Here is a 17,386-nt window from a genome sequence, read left to right as displayed (position 1 = left end):
CATGTAAGAGATTTAGGACAAAGAACAGGAGAAACATTTTTTTACACAGGGTTGTGAGGCTGTGGGATGCACTGCTGGAGTTGGTGATTGAAGCAGAGACCATGACAACATTTAAGAATAGGTTAGATAGATGGTTCAAGGAAAGGGAGATAAAGGGATATGGGAATAGGGTGTTTACATGGGATTAGGACTGCTGCTTGTGTGGAGGATAAACACCAAATAATCTGTTTCATAGAATCTTACAGCACGGAAGGAAGCCATTAGGCTCTTCCTGCCTGTGGTGGCTGTTTGAAAGAGCTATCCAATTGGTCCCACTCCCCTGCTCTTTCCTCATATATCTGCAATTTTCTCCCCTTCAAGTAATTATCCAATTCCCTTTTGAAAGTTACTATTGAATCTGATTCCACCACCCTTTCAGGCATTACATTCCAGAGCATTTACACAGCACACTTGCTGTGTAAAAAAAATTCTTATTTCCCTTCTGGCGCTTTTGTCAATTACCTTAAATCTGTGACCTCTGGTTACTGACCCTTCTGCTAGTGGAAACAGAGTAAATAAGGAGAAACTTATCAAAACCCTTCATGATATTGAATATCTCTATTAAATCTCCCCATAACCCTCTCTGCTCCAAGGAGAATAGTCCCAGCTGCTTTAGTCTCTCCATGTAACTGAAGTCCCTCATTCCTGGTACCATTCTAGTAACTAGCTGCGCCTCTAGCCAAGCTGTTCCAGTACAGCTACAACACTGGCATCCACCTGACAATGTGGAAAATTGCCCAGGTATGTCCTGTCCACAAAAAGCAGGACAAATCCAATCCGGCCAATTCCCGCCCCATCAGTCTACTCTCAATCATCAGCAAAGTGATGGAAGGTGTCGTCGACAGTGCTATCAAGCGGCACTTACTCACCAATAATCTGCTCACCGATGCTCAGTTTGGGTTCCGCCAGGACCACTCGGCTCCAGACCTCATTACAGCCTTGGTCTAAACATGGACAAAAGAGCTGAATTCCAGAGGTGAGGTGAGAGTGACTGCCCTTGATATCAAGGCAGCATTTGACCGAGTGTGGCACCAAGGAGCCCTAGTAAAATTGAAGTCATTGGGAATCGGGGAAAACTCTCCAGTGGCTGGAGTCATACCTAGCACAAAGGAAGATGGTAGTGGTTGTTGGAGGCCAAGCATCTCAGCCCCAGGACATTGCTGCAGGAGTTCCTCAGGGCAGTGTCCTCGGCCCAACCATCTTCAGCTGCTTCATCAATGACCTTCCCTCCATCATAAGGTCAGAAATGGGGATGTTCGCTGATGACTGCACAGTGTTCAGTTCCATTCGCAACCCCTCAGATAATGAAGCAGTCCGAGCCCGCATGCAGCAAGACCTGGACAACATCCAGGCTTGGGCTGATAAGTGGCAAGTAACATTCGCGCCAGATAAGTGCCAGGCAATGACCATCTCCAACAAGAGAGAGTCTAACCACCTCCCCTTGACATTCAACGGCATCACCATCGCCGAATCCCCCACCATCAACATCCTGGGGGTCACCATTGACCAGAAACTGAACTGGACCAGCCATATAAATACTGTGGCTACGAGAGCAGGTCAGAGGCTGGGTATTCTGCGGCGAGTGACTCACCTCCTGACTCCCCAAAGCCTTTCCACCATCTACAAGGCACAAGTCAGGAGTGTGATGGAATACTCTCCACTTGCCTGGATGAGTGCAGCTCCAACAACACTCAAGAAGCTCGACACCATCCAAGATAAAGCAGCCTGCTTGATTGGTACCCCATCCACCACCCTAAACATTCACTCCCTTCACCACCGGCGCACTGTGGCTGCAGTGTGCACCATCCACAGGATGCACTGCAGCAACTCGCCAAGGCTTCTTCGACAGCACCTCCCAAACCCGCGACCTCTACCACCTAGAAGGACAAGGGCAGCAGGCGCATGGGAACAGCACCACCTGCTCGTTCCCCTCCAAGTCACACACCATCCTGACTTGGAAATATATCGCCGTTCCTTCATTGTCGCTGGGTCAAAATCCTGGAACTCCCTTCCTAACAGCACTGTGGGAGAACCGTCACCACACGGACTGCAGCGGTTCAAGAAGGCGGCTCACCACCACCTTCTCAAGGGCAATTAGGGATGGGCAATAAATGCCGGCCTTGCCAGCATTTTGCCCTCTCCAAAAGCTTGACATCCTTCCTAAAGTGTGGTGCCTAGAATTGGACACGATACTCCAGCTGAAGCCTAACCAGTGATTTTATAATGGTTTAGCATAACTTCCTTGCTTTTGAACTCTATTTATAAAGCCATGGATCCCATATGCTTTTTAACAACCTTATCTACTTGTCCTGCCACCTTCAAAGATTTCTGTACGTAAATCCCCAGGGGTCTCTGTTCCTGCACCACCTATAAAATTGTACCATTTAGTATATATTGCCTCTCCTCATTCTTCCTTCCAAAGTGCAGTACTTCACACTTCTCACACTTCTCTGCCTTAAATTTCTTCTGCCATGTATCTGTCTATTTCATCAGTCTATGTCCTCCTGAAGTCTATTACGCTATTCCTCACGTGTTATCATTTCTATATAATTTATGAAATGATTAATCCTTGCTGTGATACAGTTCCATGGGCACTTGGCACCCTCCAATAACTCGTCCAAGAGGCCATTATTTATGCAAGCTTTAACAAAAGTGCTGGCCAGTTTTCCTGCGGGATGCACCACTGCCAATTTGGATGCTGCCCTCGTGCAGTAGTCACACAGAGTGCTAGTTCTTCATTGCTACATATACAAAGGTTATCTACAAAATAATAGCTTAGCATATAGATTGCAATCCTTTTTTATTCAAGAAGCTGGATGGTAATTAATGTAAATCCATACATATTCTATTACTGTTATATATTCACTTGTTCATCATTTGTTCAATAAAATTGCTTGATGGCTAAACTCTGAAACAAAGAATGTGTCTCCATTTTTTTTTGAAGACAGGAGAAAAGTGGTGATGCGCAAGAGGCCAAAATTGAAGGAGCGCAGAGACCTCAGTAGGACTGGAGGAGGTTATAGAGATAGGGAGGGGCGAGGCCATGGAGGGATTTGAAAACAAGGATGCACATTTTAAAATCGGCATAGCCGGACCGAGAATCAATGTAGGTCACCGAGCACAGGGTTGATGGGTGAACGGAACTTAGTGCGAGTTAGGATACAAGCAGCAGAGTTTTAGCTGCCAGTTGAATTTATTGAAGCGTCACAGATACAGGTAGGTAGGGACTGGGCAAAGGGTGAAAAAATGGAGTCGAGATAAGAGAGCTGTGACAAGTTCCATTGGTCAGGAGCAGACTGAAATGATAGGTCTACCGGGACAGTCCTGTTTGTGGATCTTGGGGAACAGGTAGAAATGGGCTGTGCAGGGTTGGGGGACTATGAGGTTGGAGCAGTGAAGGGGGAAGATCTCCAGAGAAGATGAGTTCAGTCTGGTCTGGGAGATGATAACTTGTTCAGTAGTGGGGTCATTATCCAGGGGGAGGTAGGAGTTGTCAGAGAGTTGCCATTCATCCTCCACAAGGTGGAGGTCCTTCGCCATAAAAATCGCGTCTCCCTTGTCAGTGGGTTTGATTATGATGTCAGAGTTGGACCTGAGAACAGTGCTGAAATTGCAGAGGGAGATAGGTTTGAATGAGTGAGGGGAGTGGAGAAACACACAGCTAATGTCATGCCGGCAGTTCTTAATGAAGAGATCGAGAGGGCAATATCACAGAGGGAAGGATCTAGGTGGAATGGGAACTCTGAAGACAGGAGAAAGGGTCCGCTGCGGTGGTGGTAGGGGGGAAGCCTCCTGGGCATAAAAGTGGGCGTGGAGGCAAAGGTGGCAGATGAAAAGCTGAGCACATCAAGCTTGAAATTTATTGAGATGGGGGTCAGATAAAATGAAGGGGAAGAGGGATCAGTAGAGGTGTTGGCATCTGAGAGTCTTGCTTGCTTCTCTTGTCACGTGGAACGAAGAAAACAAGTTTTTTTTATTAAGAATGGAATGAAAACCAGGACAACTCTGGAATGAAGTGAGTCGGTGCTGCTCAATAGAAAACTCAAGAGCATGTATGTGGCAGCATATGGTGGAGAGGGTGGATCTCGTGAAACGGCAAGAGCAGTGGTTAGAGTGACGCTGAATATCATGAAGATATGATCACAGGTGCATCTGAACCAGGAAGGGTGGAATTTATGCTGGAATCCATGCGGAATGAGTCGGAGACAGTTGCTGAGAAACGAGATGTAGAAGCAAATTGTAATCGTATATGTTACGCATAGAATCATAGAAGTTTACAACATGGAAACAGGCCCTTCGGCCCAACATGTCCATGTCGCCCAGTTTATACCACTAATTATTAATTATGGTGATATAAATATTGAGATGCCATCACTGGAGAACAATTAAATCTATGGGCAACTACATATCCATTAGTCTTAATCAATTCCATTATTTTACATGGAATGGAAGTATCAGGAATAAACTTGAGGATCATCTGTACAATAACCTAGTTAACAGGAGTTAGCATAGATTCAGAAGGGGATAATCCTGCCAGGCCAAGCTCCTGTGAAGGCCTTAGAGGGTGCAGAAAAGATTTACGAGAATGATTCCAGGGATGAGGGACTTTAGACTGGAGGAGCTGGAGTTGTTCTCCTTGGAACAGAGAAGATTGAGAGGAGATTTGATAGAGGTATTTAAAAAAAGGGTCTAGACAGAATAGAGAGAAACTGTTCCCATTGGCGGAAGGGACAAGAACCTGTGGACATAGATTTCAGCTGATTGGCAAAAGAACCAAAGGTGACATGAGGAAAAACTTTTTTACACAGCGAGTGGTTAGGATCTGGAATGCACTGCCAGGGGTGGTGGTGGAGGCAGATTCAATCGTGGCTTTCAAAAGGGAACTGGATAAATACTTGAAAGGAAAACATTTGCAGGGCTACATGGATAGGGCGAGGGAGTGGGACGAGCTGGATTGCTGTTCCATAGAGCTGACACAGACTTGATGGGCCAAATGGCCTCCTTCCATGGTGTAACCTTTAGCACCATAGAAAAGATACAGCACAGAAGGGGGCCATTCGGCCTATCGTGTCCGCGCCGGCTCGAAGAACAACCAGGTGCCCATTCTAATCCCACCTTCCAGCACCCGGTCTGTGGCCTTGCAGCTTACAACACTTTAGGTGCAGGTCCGGGTACTTTCTAAAAGAGCTGAGGGTTCCTACCTCTACCACCAATTTGGCAGTGAATTCCATACACCCACCACCCTCTAGGTTAAAAAGTTTTTCCTCATGTCCCCCCTAATCCTTCTGCCAATCAGCTTAAATCTATATCCTCTAGTTCTTGAACCCTCCACTAGGGGAAACGGCCCCTCATAATTTTGTACACCTCCTCTGCTCCAAGGAAAACAACCCCAGCCTATCCAACCTCTCCTTGTAGCTGCAATTTTCAAGCCCTGGCAACATTCTTGTAAATCTTCTCTGCGCACTCTCAAGAGCAATTACATCCTTCCTATAATGTGGTGACCAGAACTGCGCACAATATTCCAGCTGTGGCCTTACCAGCGTTTTATACAGTTCCATCATTACATCCCTGCTTTTGTATTCTATACCTCGGCTAATAACGGAGAGCATTCCGTATGCCTTCTTCACAACCTTATCTACCTGTACTGCCATCTTCAGGGACCTGTGCACATGCACTCCAAGATCTCTCATTTCCTCTACCCCTCTCAATATATTCCCGTTTACTGTATATCCCCTTTTACTGTTTGCATTACCTCACACTTCTCCGGGTTGAACTCCATTTGCCACTTTGCCGCCCACTCCACCAACCCATTGATATCTTGGAGTCTACAGCTATCCTCTTCACTATCAACTACACGGCCAATTTTTGTGTCATCTGCAAATTTTCCAATCATGCCCCCTACATTCAAGTCCAAATCATTAATATATACCACAAACAGCAAGGGACCCAACACTGAGCCCTGTGGCACACCACTGGAAACGGATTTCCATTCGCAAAGACATCCATCGACTTTTACCCTTTGTTTGCTGTTACTGAGCCAATTTTGGATCCAATTCGCCACATTTCCCTGTATCCCATGGGCTTTTACCTTTCTGATCAGTCTGCCATGTGGGGCCTTGTCAAATGCCTTACTAAAATCCATGTAGACAACATCCACTGCACTACCCTCATCAATCCTCCTTGTCACTTCCTCAAAGAATTCAATCAGATTTGTAGGATATGACCTTCCCTGAACAAATCCATGCTGACTATCCCTGATTAAACCATGCCTTTCCAAGTGATAGTTTATCCTATCTCTCAGTAATGATTCTAACAGTTTCCCCACCACCGAGGTAAGACTGACCGGCCTATAGTTGTTCGGCCTTACCCTCATACCCTTTTTAAACAATGGTACTACGTTTGCAATCTTCCAGTCCTTCGGTACCTCCCCTGTATCTAGTGAGGATTGGAAAATGATCGTCAGAGCATCCTCTATTTCCCCCCTGGCTTCCTTCAAGAGCCTAGGAAACAATCCATCTGGCCCTGGTGACTTATCAACTTTCGAGGATTCCAGTCCCTTTAGTACTTCCCCTCTCGTTATGTTTACCTTATCCAATATTTCACACCTCTCCTTTTTAACTACTACATCCGGATCATCCCTTTTCTTTGTGAATATGGAGACAAAATATTCATTTAAAACTCTACCCACATCCTCTGCTTCTACACACAAGTTACCCTTATCATCCCTGATAGGTCCCACCTTTTCCTTAGCTAGCCTCTTGTTCTTAATGTACTGATAAAACATCTTTGGGTTTTCTTTAATCTTACTAGCTAATATTTTTTCGTGCCCTCTCTTTGCTTTCCTTATTTCCTTTTTTACGTCATCCCTGTACTTTCTATACTCCTCTAGGCTTTCTGCAGTATTTAGTTTTCTATGACAGTCATAAGCTTTCTTTTTCTGCTTTATCTTGCCCTGTATACTTATAGACAACCAGGGGGCTCTAAATTTGGCAGTGCCACCCTTTTTCTTTGAGGGGACGTGTCTGCATTGTACCTGTAGAATTTCACTTTTTTGTGCCTCCCACTGGCTTGCTACTGATTTCTCTTCAAGTAGTTGTATCCAGTCCACTTCTGCCAAATCACCTCTTAGTTCTGTAAAATTTGCTTTCCCCCAATTTAAAACGTTTATTCCTGATTTAACTCTGTCCTTTTCCATAATAATGCTAAAACTAACTGAATTGTGGTCACTATCCCCAATATGGTCGCCCACTGTCACTTCACCCACTTGCCGATCTTCATTTCCCAGGACTAAATCTAGGATTGCATCCCCTCTTGTTGGGCTTTCTATGATTCTATGATTTCTTTTGAGGAAGCTCAAGTGGACTGTGCTATGATATGGCGTACTGCGCCCTCAAGAAGGCTTTTGATAAAAGTTCTGCAGAAAGATCAGTCATTAAACTCAGAGCTGTGGGGATTGGATAAGAAAATGGCTGAAGCGTAGGAAACAATGGAGGTAATTTTCAACCACTGCCTTTCACATTTATGAGGCATCCAGCAGTTGAAAATGGCAAGGAAATGGTGGCTGCAGCTTGAATGCCTGAGGCCTGCCTGATGCAATTTTCAGCAATAGTAGACTCAGGGCTGTTATAGCAGGTGAGATGTGACGTGTAGAGAGGAGGATGTTAGTTAGTGAGTGAGGGGGAGATAGATGTTAGGGAGCAAGCCTACAAGGGAATGCTAAGTGGGCAAAGAATCACAAGGGCACGCTAGGGACATATTCTCACGTTAGGTAAGTGAGGGCAGGCAGATAATTGGCAGTATTAAGGAATCAGAGGGGCATATTAGGTAAACAAGGGTGATATTGGAGGGGTTAGGAAGACCAGAAATAGAGGGTGAAATTTTAGGGACTAATGGGAGCATAATGTGTATTTAGTGCAGCAAGGTGCCAGAGGGCCATATTAGGGTAGCAGGACAAGATATTGCAGGTGATAAAGGTCGATATTGGATATGCGAATGAGGATATTAACATGAACATATGATCATGTTCTGAAGCCACAGCTAGATATTACAAATTTGGTGAGAAGAAAGGGGAATGTTAGGCACCAGAGAGTGATACTAGGGAGGCAAAAGTACCATTAACAGGGAAGAACCAATGGGGGCCAAGAGCTAATTCCATATAGCCCTGCCCACCCAGTGTGACCCTACTTCCAACAATTGAAAAAATTGATATGGCTGCCACTACCCAGAACCACTCTTCAATCCAACTCACAGTAACAAAGAATTAAAAACACATTTAAAAAATATTCCCATCCAGACCCAACTGCACCCACAGCTCAAAAATTAATTTTAAAAAAATTCCTATCCACTCCCGTCACCTCCATAATTAATTTATTATTACTTGCTCCTCTTGTTTCATCCATTTTTAGCAGCCACATTCTATTTGTTTCTTTTTTACATTTTCTTGATAAATGTTAATGCAATACCCTTAGATTAAATTTCCAGTCCTTAATAAATTTTGGGGCATCAGCATTTTATCTCTTCCTTTTATTTAATTCATAAACTTATGGCAATTGTCTTGAAATATGTAACTGCTATTTTTATGTAATTAATACATTTATGTATATGCATTAAATGCCTAACCCCATTATCAGCAAATTGCAACTGTTTATATTTAATTAAATTTTTTTTCACTGAAGCCATTGAATAAACACTCCTTCAATTTTGGCAGAAACCCGCATGCGCACTATTTTTATTTTAATAATCAAATTTTCAGTGAATTGCTCCAACTTTCTGTCAAATTGACAGGAAAGCCACTAATGATTTAATAATTGTAAACAATTTTACAACACCAAGTTATAGTCCAGCAATTTTATTTTAAATTCACAAGCTTTCGGAGGCTTCCTCCTTCGTCAGGTGAACGATGTGAAAAATGGAATTAATAATTGTCTACAATGTGGAATCTGTATAAAACATCAATTTCCAGAAACACTGTTTATTGTAAATACACAATTATAAATTGAGGATTAAAACATTCACCTTCTGTAATATTTCACTGTTATATGTTGAGAGACTGTTGGCCACTAGAGTGTGCTGTTTCATGGGATTTATTTTTGCACTCTAATTTCTGAATGACCAAGGTTAGATATTGATTCATAATGGGGGATGGTGATGGAGGAATCTGGGATGTTGACTGATAGTCATACAGATTCAAATGCTATGTCAGGCTGTTGCTGGACTAGTCCGTGTGACAGCTCTGCCAACTTTGGTACCAGTCCCCAGCTGTTAGTGAGGAGGACTTTGCAGGTCATCTGGGCTGGGGGGGGGTCCCTTCGTCATGTCCTGATTTGATGCCTAGGTCGCAGCTGAGCAGTCTGTCCAGTTTCATTCTTCTTATTCTTTGCAGCAGTTTCATACAATTGAGTGGTTTACTAGGCCACTTCAAAGGGTAGTTAAGAATCATTTAAAACAAGTGAAATGTAGCAATATAAATTAATGCAACTGACAAGTCACTAAATATTGTATAAAGAGTAAATAACATAATAGCAAACGTCCCTGCGAGAGGGACATGTCTGTGTGTACACAGTTTTGACAATTAAACAGGCCAGTGAAAATTTGTACTTAGTGTCTGGCAATGGCCGGCGCGGACACGATGGGCTGAAGGGCCTCTATCCGTGCTGTATAACTCTATGACTCTATAACATTCAAGAAGCATTTGGATGAGCACTTGAAATGCCATAGCATACAAGGCTACGGACCAAATGCTGGAATATGGGATTAGAGTAGACAGGGCTGATGGCCGGCGCGGACACGATGGGCCGAAGGGCCTCTATCCGTGCTGTATAACTCTATGACTCTATAACATTCAAGAAGCATTTGGATGAGCACTTGAAATGCCATAGCATACAAGGCTACGGACCAAATGCTGGAATATGGGATTAGAGTAGACAGGGCTGATGGCCGGCGCGGACACGATGGGCCGAAGGGCCTCTATCCGTGCTGTATAACTCTATGACTCTCTATGTTCTAATGGGAACGCTCATTAAATGTTTTGTCTAGAGTGCTATGTGGGTGGGACCTCAGCTTGAAATTAGCCTGGGCAGTTGGTGGAGAAACTTTGACACTATAATCCGGGACAATATTAATTGCCACTTGTAAGAACATGGGTTAATAAATGACAGCCAATATGGATTTGTTAAAGGCAAATTGTGTCAGACAAATTTGAGTTCTTAGATGAAATACCGGAGAGGGTTGATGAAGGTCATGCAGTTGATGTGTATATGGACTTTCAAAAGATGTTTATTGACAAACTGCTGCATAATAGACTTGTTAGTAAAATCAAACCCCACGGGGTTAAAGAGGAAGCGGCAGCATGGATACAGAAAGTAGAGGGTAGTGGTGAATGGTTGTTTATCAGATGGGAGAGAAGTGTCCCCCAGGGATCGGTATAAGGACCGCCGCTCTTTCTAAACAAAATGGTACAATTTTAAAGGGGGAAGCAGGAACAGAGACCCGGGGGTTCACATACACAAATCTTTGACGGTGGCAGGACAAGTCGATAAGGCTGTTAAAAAAGCATACAGGATCCTGGGCTTTATAGAGGCAAAGAATACAAAAACAAAGAAGTTATGTTAAACTGGTTAGACCTCAGCTAGAATACTGTGTTGAACTATGGGCACCACACTATAGGAAAGATGTGAAGGCCTCGGAGAGGTTGCAGAGGAGATTTACTAGAATAGTACGAGGGATGAGGGAATGGCCTCCTTTTGTGCTGTAAGTTTCTATGATTTATTGTGTAGGGCTAATGCTAGTAATTAGAAGTTTAAAAGTGATGTTATCCCTACACACGGTGGCTTATATAAATGAAAATTCCAAATCATAGAATGTTACAGCACGGAAGGAGGCCATTTGGCCCATCAAGTCCACGCCAGCTCTACGCATGAGCAATCTAGCTAGTACCACTGCCTCACCCTATCATCGTAGCCCTGCACATTTTTTTGTTTCAAATACTTATCCAGTTCCCTTTTGAAGGCCATGATTGAATCTGACTCCACCACCCCCTCAGGCAGTGCATTCCTAACCACTCGCTCTGTAAAAAAAGTTTTTCCTCATGTCACCTTTGGTTCTTTTGCCAATCACCTTAAATCCATGTCCTCTGGTTCTTGACCCTTCCACCAACGGGAACAGTTTCTCTCCATCTATTATGTCTAGACCCTTCATGATTTTGAATACCTCGATCAAATCTCCTCTCAACCTTCTCTGTTCCAAGGAGAACAATCCCAGCTTCCCCAGTCTATCCACGTAATTTAAGTCCCTCATCCCTGGAATCATTCTAGTAAATCTTCTCTGTACCCTAAGGCCTTCACATCCTTCCTAAAGTGCGGTACCCAGAACTGGGCACAATACTCCAGTTGTGGCTGAACCAGTGTTTTATAAAGTTTCATCATTATTTCCTTGCTTTTGTACTCTATGCCTCTATTTATAATGCCCAGGACCCCGTATGCTTTTTTAACCGCTTTCTCAGCCTACCCTGCCACCTTCAATGATTTGTGCACATATACCCCTAGATCCCTCTGTTCCTTTACCCCTTTTAGAATTGTGCCCTCTTATATTGCCTCTCCTCATTTTTCCTACCGAAATCATAGAAAGATTACAGAATAGAAGGAGGCCATTCAGCCCATTGAGTCCGTGCCAGTTCTATGCAAGAGCAATCCAGCTAGTCCCACTCCCCCGCCCTTTCCCCGTAGCCCTGCAAATTTTTTCCTTTCAAGTACTTATCCAGTTTCCTTTTGAAGGCCATGATTGAATCTACCTCCACCACCCCCTCGGGCAGTGCATTCCAGATCCTAACCACTCGCTGTGTAAAAAAGTTTTTCCTCATGTCACCTTTGGTTCTTTCGCCAATTACCTTAAATGCATCACCTTGCATTTTTCCACGTTAAACTTCATCTGCCACGTGTCCGCCCATGCCACCAGAAATCTATTGCTATCCTCCTCACTGTTCACTACCCTTCCAAGTTTTGTGACATCTACAAATTTTTTAATTGTGCCCTGTACACCCAAGTCCAAGTCATTAATATATATCAAGAAAAGCAGCAGTCCTAGCACTGACCCTTGGGGAACACCACTGCACACCTCCCTCCAGTCCGAAAAACAAACAACCATTCACCACTGCTCTGTTTCCTGTCATTTAGCCAATTCTGTATCCATGTTGCTATTGCCCCCTTTATTCCATGGGCTGCAATCTTAACAGCAAGCTTTTTGAAAATCCACATACACCACATCTACCCTCTCTGTTACCTCATCAAAAAACTCTTATCAAGTTGGTTAAACATGATTTGCCTTTAACAAATCCAGGCTGGCTTTCCCTAAACATTCGTCCAAGTGACTGTTAATTCTGTCTCGGATTATCGTTTCCAAGTTTCCCCACCACCGAGGTTAAACTGACTGGCCTATAGTTGCTGGGTTTATCCTTACAGCCTTTTTTGAACAGGGTGTAACATTTGCAATTCTCCAGTCCTCTGGCACGACCCCCGTATCTAAGGATGTTTGGAAGACTATTGCCAGTACCTCCGCAATTTCCACCCTTACTTCCCTCAGCAGCCTAGGGTGCTTCCCATCCAGACTGAGAATCCCTACGTGGTCAGTTTTCGGTAAAATATTAAAATGTCTACGTGGCAAAGAAGCAGAATGCAAAATGGTTAGAAAGGGTTAATTAGTTAGTAACTGAGATTGGTACAGGTGGCCTGGCCTCCTGCTGGGCCATATGTTTGCGTAGTCAGCAGGTTTGCATGGTCTTATCAATGTAGAGTCTTTGATGTGATTCAAGGACTGGTCTGAATGTCTCCATGTTTATGGCAGATCAATATAGGTAACGAGCTTAGCCAAAGTTGAAAGACATTCCAGGTTGGGAGATAAGGAACAGAAGGGACAGGGAAGAACATTCCAAGTTGGAAGGTGAGGAAGTATCCCCTTTGATGTCTAACAGCAGCATGATCAGCACATGGACGATTTATGATTGGCCGGAAATAATGTAACCTCGCATGGCAACCTATGCCCGGCTTATGATTGGTGTTGACCCTCGTTAAGTATGTTCCAACCCTATTGATTTGTATAAAAACGTGTGGATTTCTGTATGTTTTTGTTCTTGCTCTGCCAGCATAGAGGGACTCTATCAGGAGTCCAAATCAATGCTGCAGACTAAGAACCCTGCTATTAAAGTTGTGTTGAACTTTAAAATGTACTCGACTTCAGATTTTACTGAACCAGACTGAGGGGAAAGAATCCGGATCGTCAAGACCAGGTGACTTATCTATTCTAAGTACAGCGCTGGTGGCATGGGCGGACACGTGGCAGATTAAGTTTAACGCGGAAAAATGCGAGGTGATATTTTTCCTACTGAAAAACGAGCTGTTTCAAACACGAGCCGTCAGAAACTGTAAACCGAGGCCGGCACAGGCTCGGTCATGCTGCAGCACTGTACACTCCTTGAAAGAATGAACAAACCTGCATTTATATAACACCTTTCACGTCCTCAGAACATCCCAAAAGTGAAGTTACAGTTGTAGCATAGGGATAAATGGGTGCCAATTTGCACAGAAGGTTCCAATACAGCAATGAGCTAAATGACCAGTTAATCTGCTTTTGATCGTGGTTGAGAGATAAATGTTGGCCAGGATACTGGGAGAATCTCTCTTCTTTGAATAGTGCCGTAGGATCTTATATGACCACCTCAACAGACGGGAACTCGGTTTAACGTCTCATCCGAACGAAGGCACTTCCATCAATGCAGCACTCCCTCAGTACTGCATTGAAGTGTCAGCCAAGATTATATGCTGTAATGTGGCTGTAAGCCATGACTTACTGACTCAAAAGCAAAAGTGCTATCAAAGGCCTGAAAAAGAGACTTTATTTCTTTCTGGTCTTCTGAGATGATCAGCTTTCTTTACTGGCAACTTCTGAAACACAAGTCCCACAATCAATTATGATTTCCTCCTATTTGGCCCATATACTTACATGCATACTGTATATATCTGAATTGACCAAAAAAAAACATTCCAAGCCAACAAGTGTTGCAGCTACAGTTTACACACGGTGGGGAAATGCAATGTTTGGAGCAGGACAGTATAGAATCCACAGCCAAACAAAAAAAAATCAACACGGGCCACATTTTTATCTCCTAGCTACCAGTGTCATCCTACTGGTCTATCTCAAATGAATCCTCGCTGCTGGTTTCAGTATGCTACCTCTCTTTTGGCTGAGAATAAGGCACAGCAACCCATGGGAACAGGAGGAAATCTCTTTTTTAAAAAAAGAAGAGGGAGTCCCTGGTCTCCCTGATAGCGCAATGTGTTTTACACATTATGTGGTACAGCACTCAGATAGTCAATTTAAGCAGTGGGTACTCAATTGGCCTTGTATCCTTAAGTTGGGGAAGGAATTTTTAAAAAATCAGTCAGGGTCTCTGCTTCTGATCGCTAACTAGTAGCTTAAAAATGCATGCATAGGGTTGTGGTAGCCCGCTGGCGCTCTCCCTCCAAGTTCACACAAGAATGGTTAATTGCAATTGCTATGGGGGACTGACTGTGTTCAAAACCATATTCCAACACAAGTCAGGGGAGAAGGAATAAAAAAATAAAGTCTCATTCTCAAAAAAAAAGTTAACTCGAACACAATGTGTGATCAAATAAAATAAAACAAAACCAGGTTTTATTTGATGTTTTTTTTTAATTAACAACTGCTTCCAACCTTTTTGAAGTTATAATTTTTAGTCTACAATCTAACAGTATCTGCATGCATAAATAGTGCTAAAATGTAAGCTTCCTGGAATTTCCAACCTCTAGTACTTGGAACGTTATCACAATTGCTCAAAATATGGTAAGTCTTTGTCCTACAGCTGATCCGGTTAAACTGAAGTATATTAGTGCAAACTATTCTAAAACATTACGACCTGAAAACACTTTAATTGCAGTTGTGCAAGTTATGTAAGTTCTGAAGGCTTGAAATAAGGCAGCCGAACAAGTTCAATATTGTACCCCCAAGCACAACACTAATGCGAGTTACTAAATTTAAACTTACGAATGAAGTACATTTGAAAACTCAAAATTCTTCAGATAATGTAAACCACTACAAAACCCACATCAAAGCCTCAATTGTTTTATTTCACCTTTTCAGTACAAACTCTCTTTGCATTCATTGTAAGCTCCTTTTTGTCATCATATAATATTAAGTGTATTTCTTGTTCCATTTGGATCTTTGGTCTCAAGAGACACACACATCCCACCAATAAAAAGGTGCATTGCCACAGGTATTCAATCAACAGCCCTCAGTAGCCAACAGGCTGAGCCTGACAGATATTATCCTGTGGTTCAGATTCCAGCCTTGCCCCCTTCCATACTTCTACATGATGTACACTTTTTCAGCTTGGGAGAAGTTGTAGACCTCTTTGGTTCTTGGGCAGATGATTTTGTCATCTTGACGAATAGAAAGAAGTGACTGAAAGAACAAAAAAAAAATCAGTACATTTTCAGCAGACTGATTACCTATAAGCAAACAGATGGGAGAATTAACCACAACATCAGCTGTAATGTAATTCTGCAGGAAGAAACTCTACAATAGCCTTATCCTGAATTATTCAAATGACGAATATACCACTGATGTATAGGAGGAGCAAGCTTGTTGTAGTGAATGGCTATCATTTCAGGCTTTCTAATGCTGATATAAAGGAGATGCATTCCAGAACCCAGTTTGCTTTTCTATGCTAATGAGCTTACATGAATTTTTATTCCTATAGGGAACAGTTATGTAGACTATCTTTTGTTCTACCTATGTTGGTTGCTAACATGATATTTGGCACTTCCTTTCAATGGGAGAAGCAAGTAGTGGTTGGTAAAACATTAATATCACGAGATAAGAGAAAAGCAAAAACAACAGATGTGGTCATATAACTGCCACGGTATGATGGAGTTCATCAACTTTGGGTGCTGAAATAATTGCTAGCAGGATGGTATTCTTAGAAGAAATTTCAAATCACAAACTCAAAAGGTTGAAATGGAACTAACAGTTTGTTCAGTGTGAAATCAAATCACAGGAGGGCATTAACTGTTATGTCTGGTTACCAATTTACCAACTGAATTTCCCACCAGGTCAGTCAGGTTGAATCAGTAGATACAACCCCTGATAAAATATCATCTGTTGGCAGAATGGATAGCTGCGACGTTATACTTCAATGTATTAGGGTGACGTTCCAACACAAATAAACAAACCTCTTCTATATACCATTAAAGTGAAGGCTCTTTGAAATGCATCTTTCAAATGTAGGCTCCAGGGGCATTTTTCAATGTTTTTACTGACCAAAGGGGTTTTATGAAGAGGACTGCAGATCCTTCTGTCTAGTGTGAATGATGATGGACGTGATTAGAGATATAATACTTACAGATGATGGGCAGAAAAAGGTGTCAAGAGCTACTGTCTGAGCTCCTGCAAATTCTTGGTAATTTTTTCCTCTGAAAAGCTGCCATAGGATTTATTTCTGGATCAGTGGGGCGATCCAGAAATAATCAAGGGATATGTGGATAGGGCGGGAAAGTGGAGTTGAGATAGAAGATCAGCCATAATCTTACTGAAAGGCAGAGTGGGCTCAAGGGGCCTTATACCTACTCTTATTTCTTATGTTCTTATGTCAAAAAATTAGCTCAGTCTTGGTGTGATAAATGTCCATTTAGGGGGCTGGACCATGCCCTGTTAAGGCTTCCACTGTGATGTTCTCCACACCAAATGAGGTATTCAGTAGGAAGGATGGAGCAGGTTGGGTAACATCAGTACCACAATTGGAATGCATGGAGTTCATCAGTAGGGCGTTTACATTCCTCATGACAGTAATGCAGTAATACTTAACAGTTTGCCAATTTGTTAAAATTATTTGTTCTTTGAAGAACCAGACTTAAAATATGATGCAATGTAATTTGAGCTATATATGAATATTCAAGCTTGGACCAGCTTGTTAAAAAATTTGGTCTTTGACGAATAGGACATAGAATCATAGAAATTTATGACACAGAAGGAGGCCACTCAGCCCATCGTGTCTGTGCTGGCCAAAAAAGAGCTATCCAGCCTAACCCCACTTTCCAGCTCTTGGTCTGTAGAATTGTAGGTTATGGCATTTCAAGTGCATATCCAAATACTTCTTAAATGCGATGAGGGTTTCTGCCTCTATCACCCTTTCAGGCAGTGAGTTCCAGACCCCCAACACCCTATGGGTGAAAAAATTTCTCTTCAGCTCCCCTCTAATCCTTCTACAAATTACTTTAAATCTATGCCCCCTGGCTATTGACCTTTCTGCTGGGGAAAATAGGTCCTTGCAATCCACTCT

The 17,386-nt window shown here is 42.9% G+C and overlaps 1 protein-coding gene across 1 annotated transcript in view; it reads right to left on the bottom strand.

Moving 5' to 3' along the window:
- Nucleotides 1-14,722: 14,722 nt before the first annotated feature.
- Nucleotides 14,723-17,386, bottom strand: part of maea (macrophage erythroblast attacher, E3 ubiquitin ligase) — a 158,865-nt gene continuing 156,201 nt past the window's right edge. The window contains exon 9 of the mRNA XM_067982597.1: nucleotides 14,723-15,510. Within this exon, the coding sequence (XP_067838698.1) occupies nucleotides 15,415-15,510 (96 nt within the window). The 3' untranslated portion in view covers nucleotides 14,723-15,414. The remainder of the gene's footprint in view (nucleotides 15,511-17,386) is intronic.

Source organism: Heptranchias perlo, chromosome 1 (assembly GCF_035084215.1).
Source record: "Heptranchias perlo isolate sHepPer1 chromosome 1, sHepPer1.hap1, whole genome shotgun sequence".
Classification (NCBI taxonomy): domain Eukaryota; kingdom Metazoa; phylum Chordata; class Chondrichthyes; order Hexanchiformes; family Hexanchidae; genus Heptranchias; species Heptranchias perlo.
Note: the sequence above shows the minus strand (reverse complement) of the source record. Positions and strands in the feature narration are given on the sequence as shown.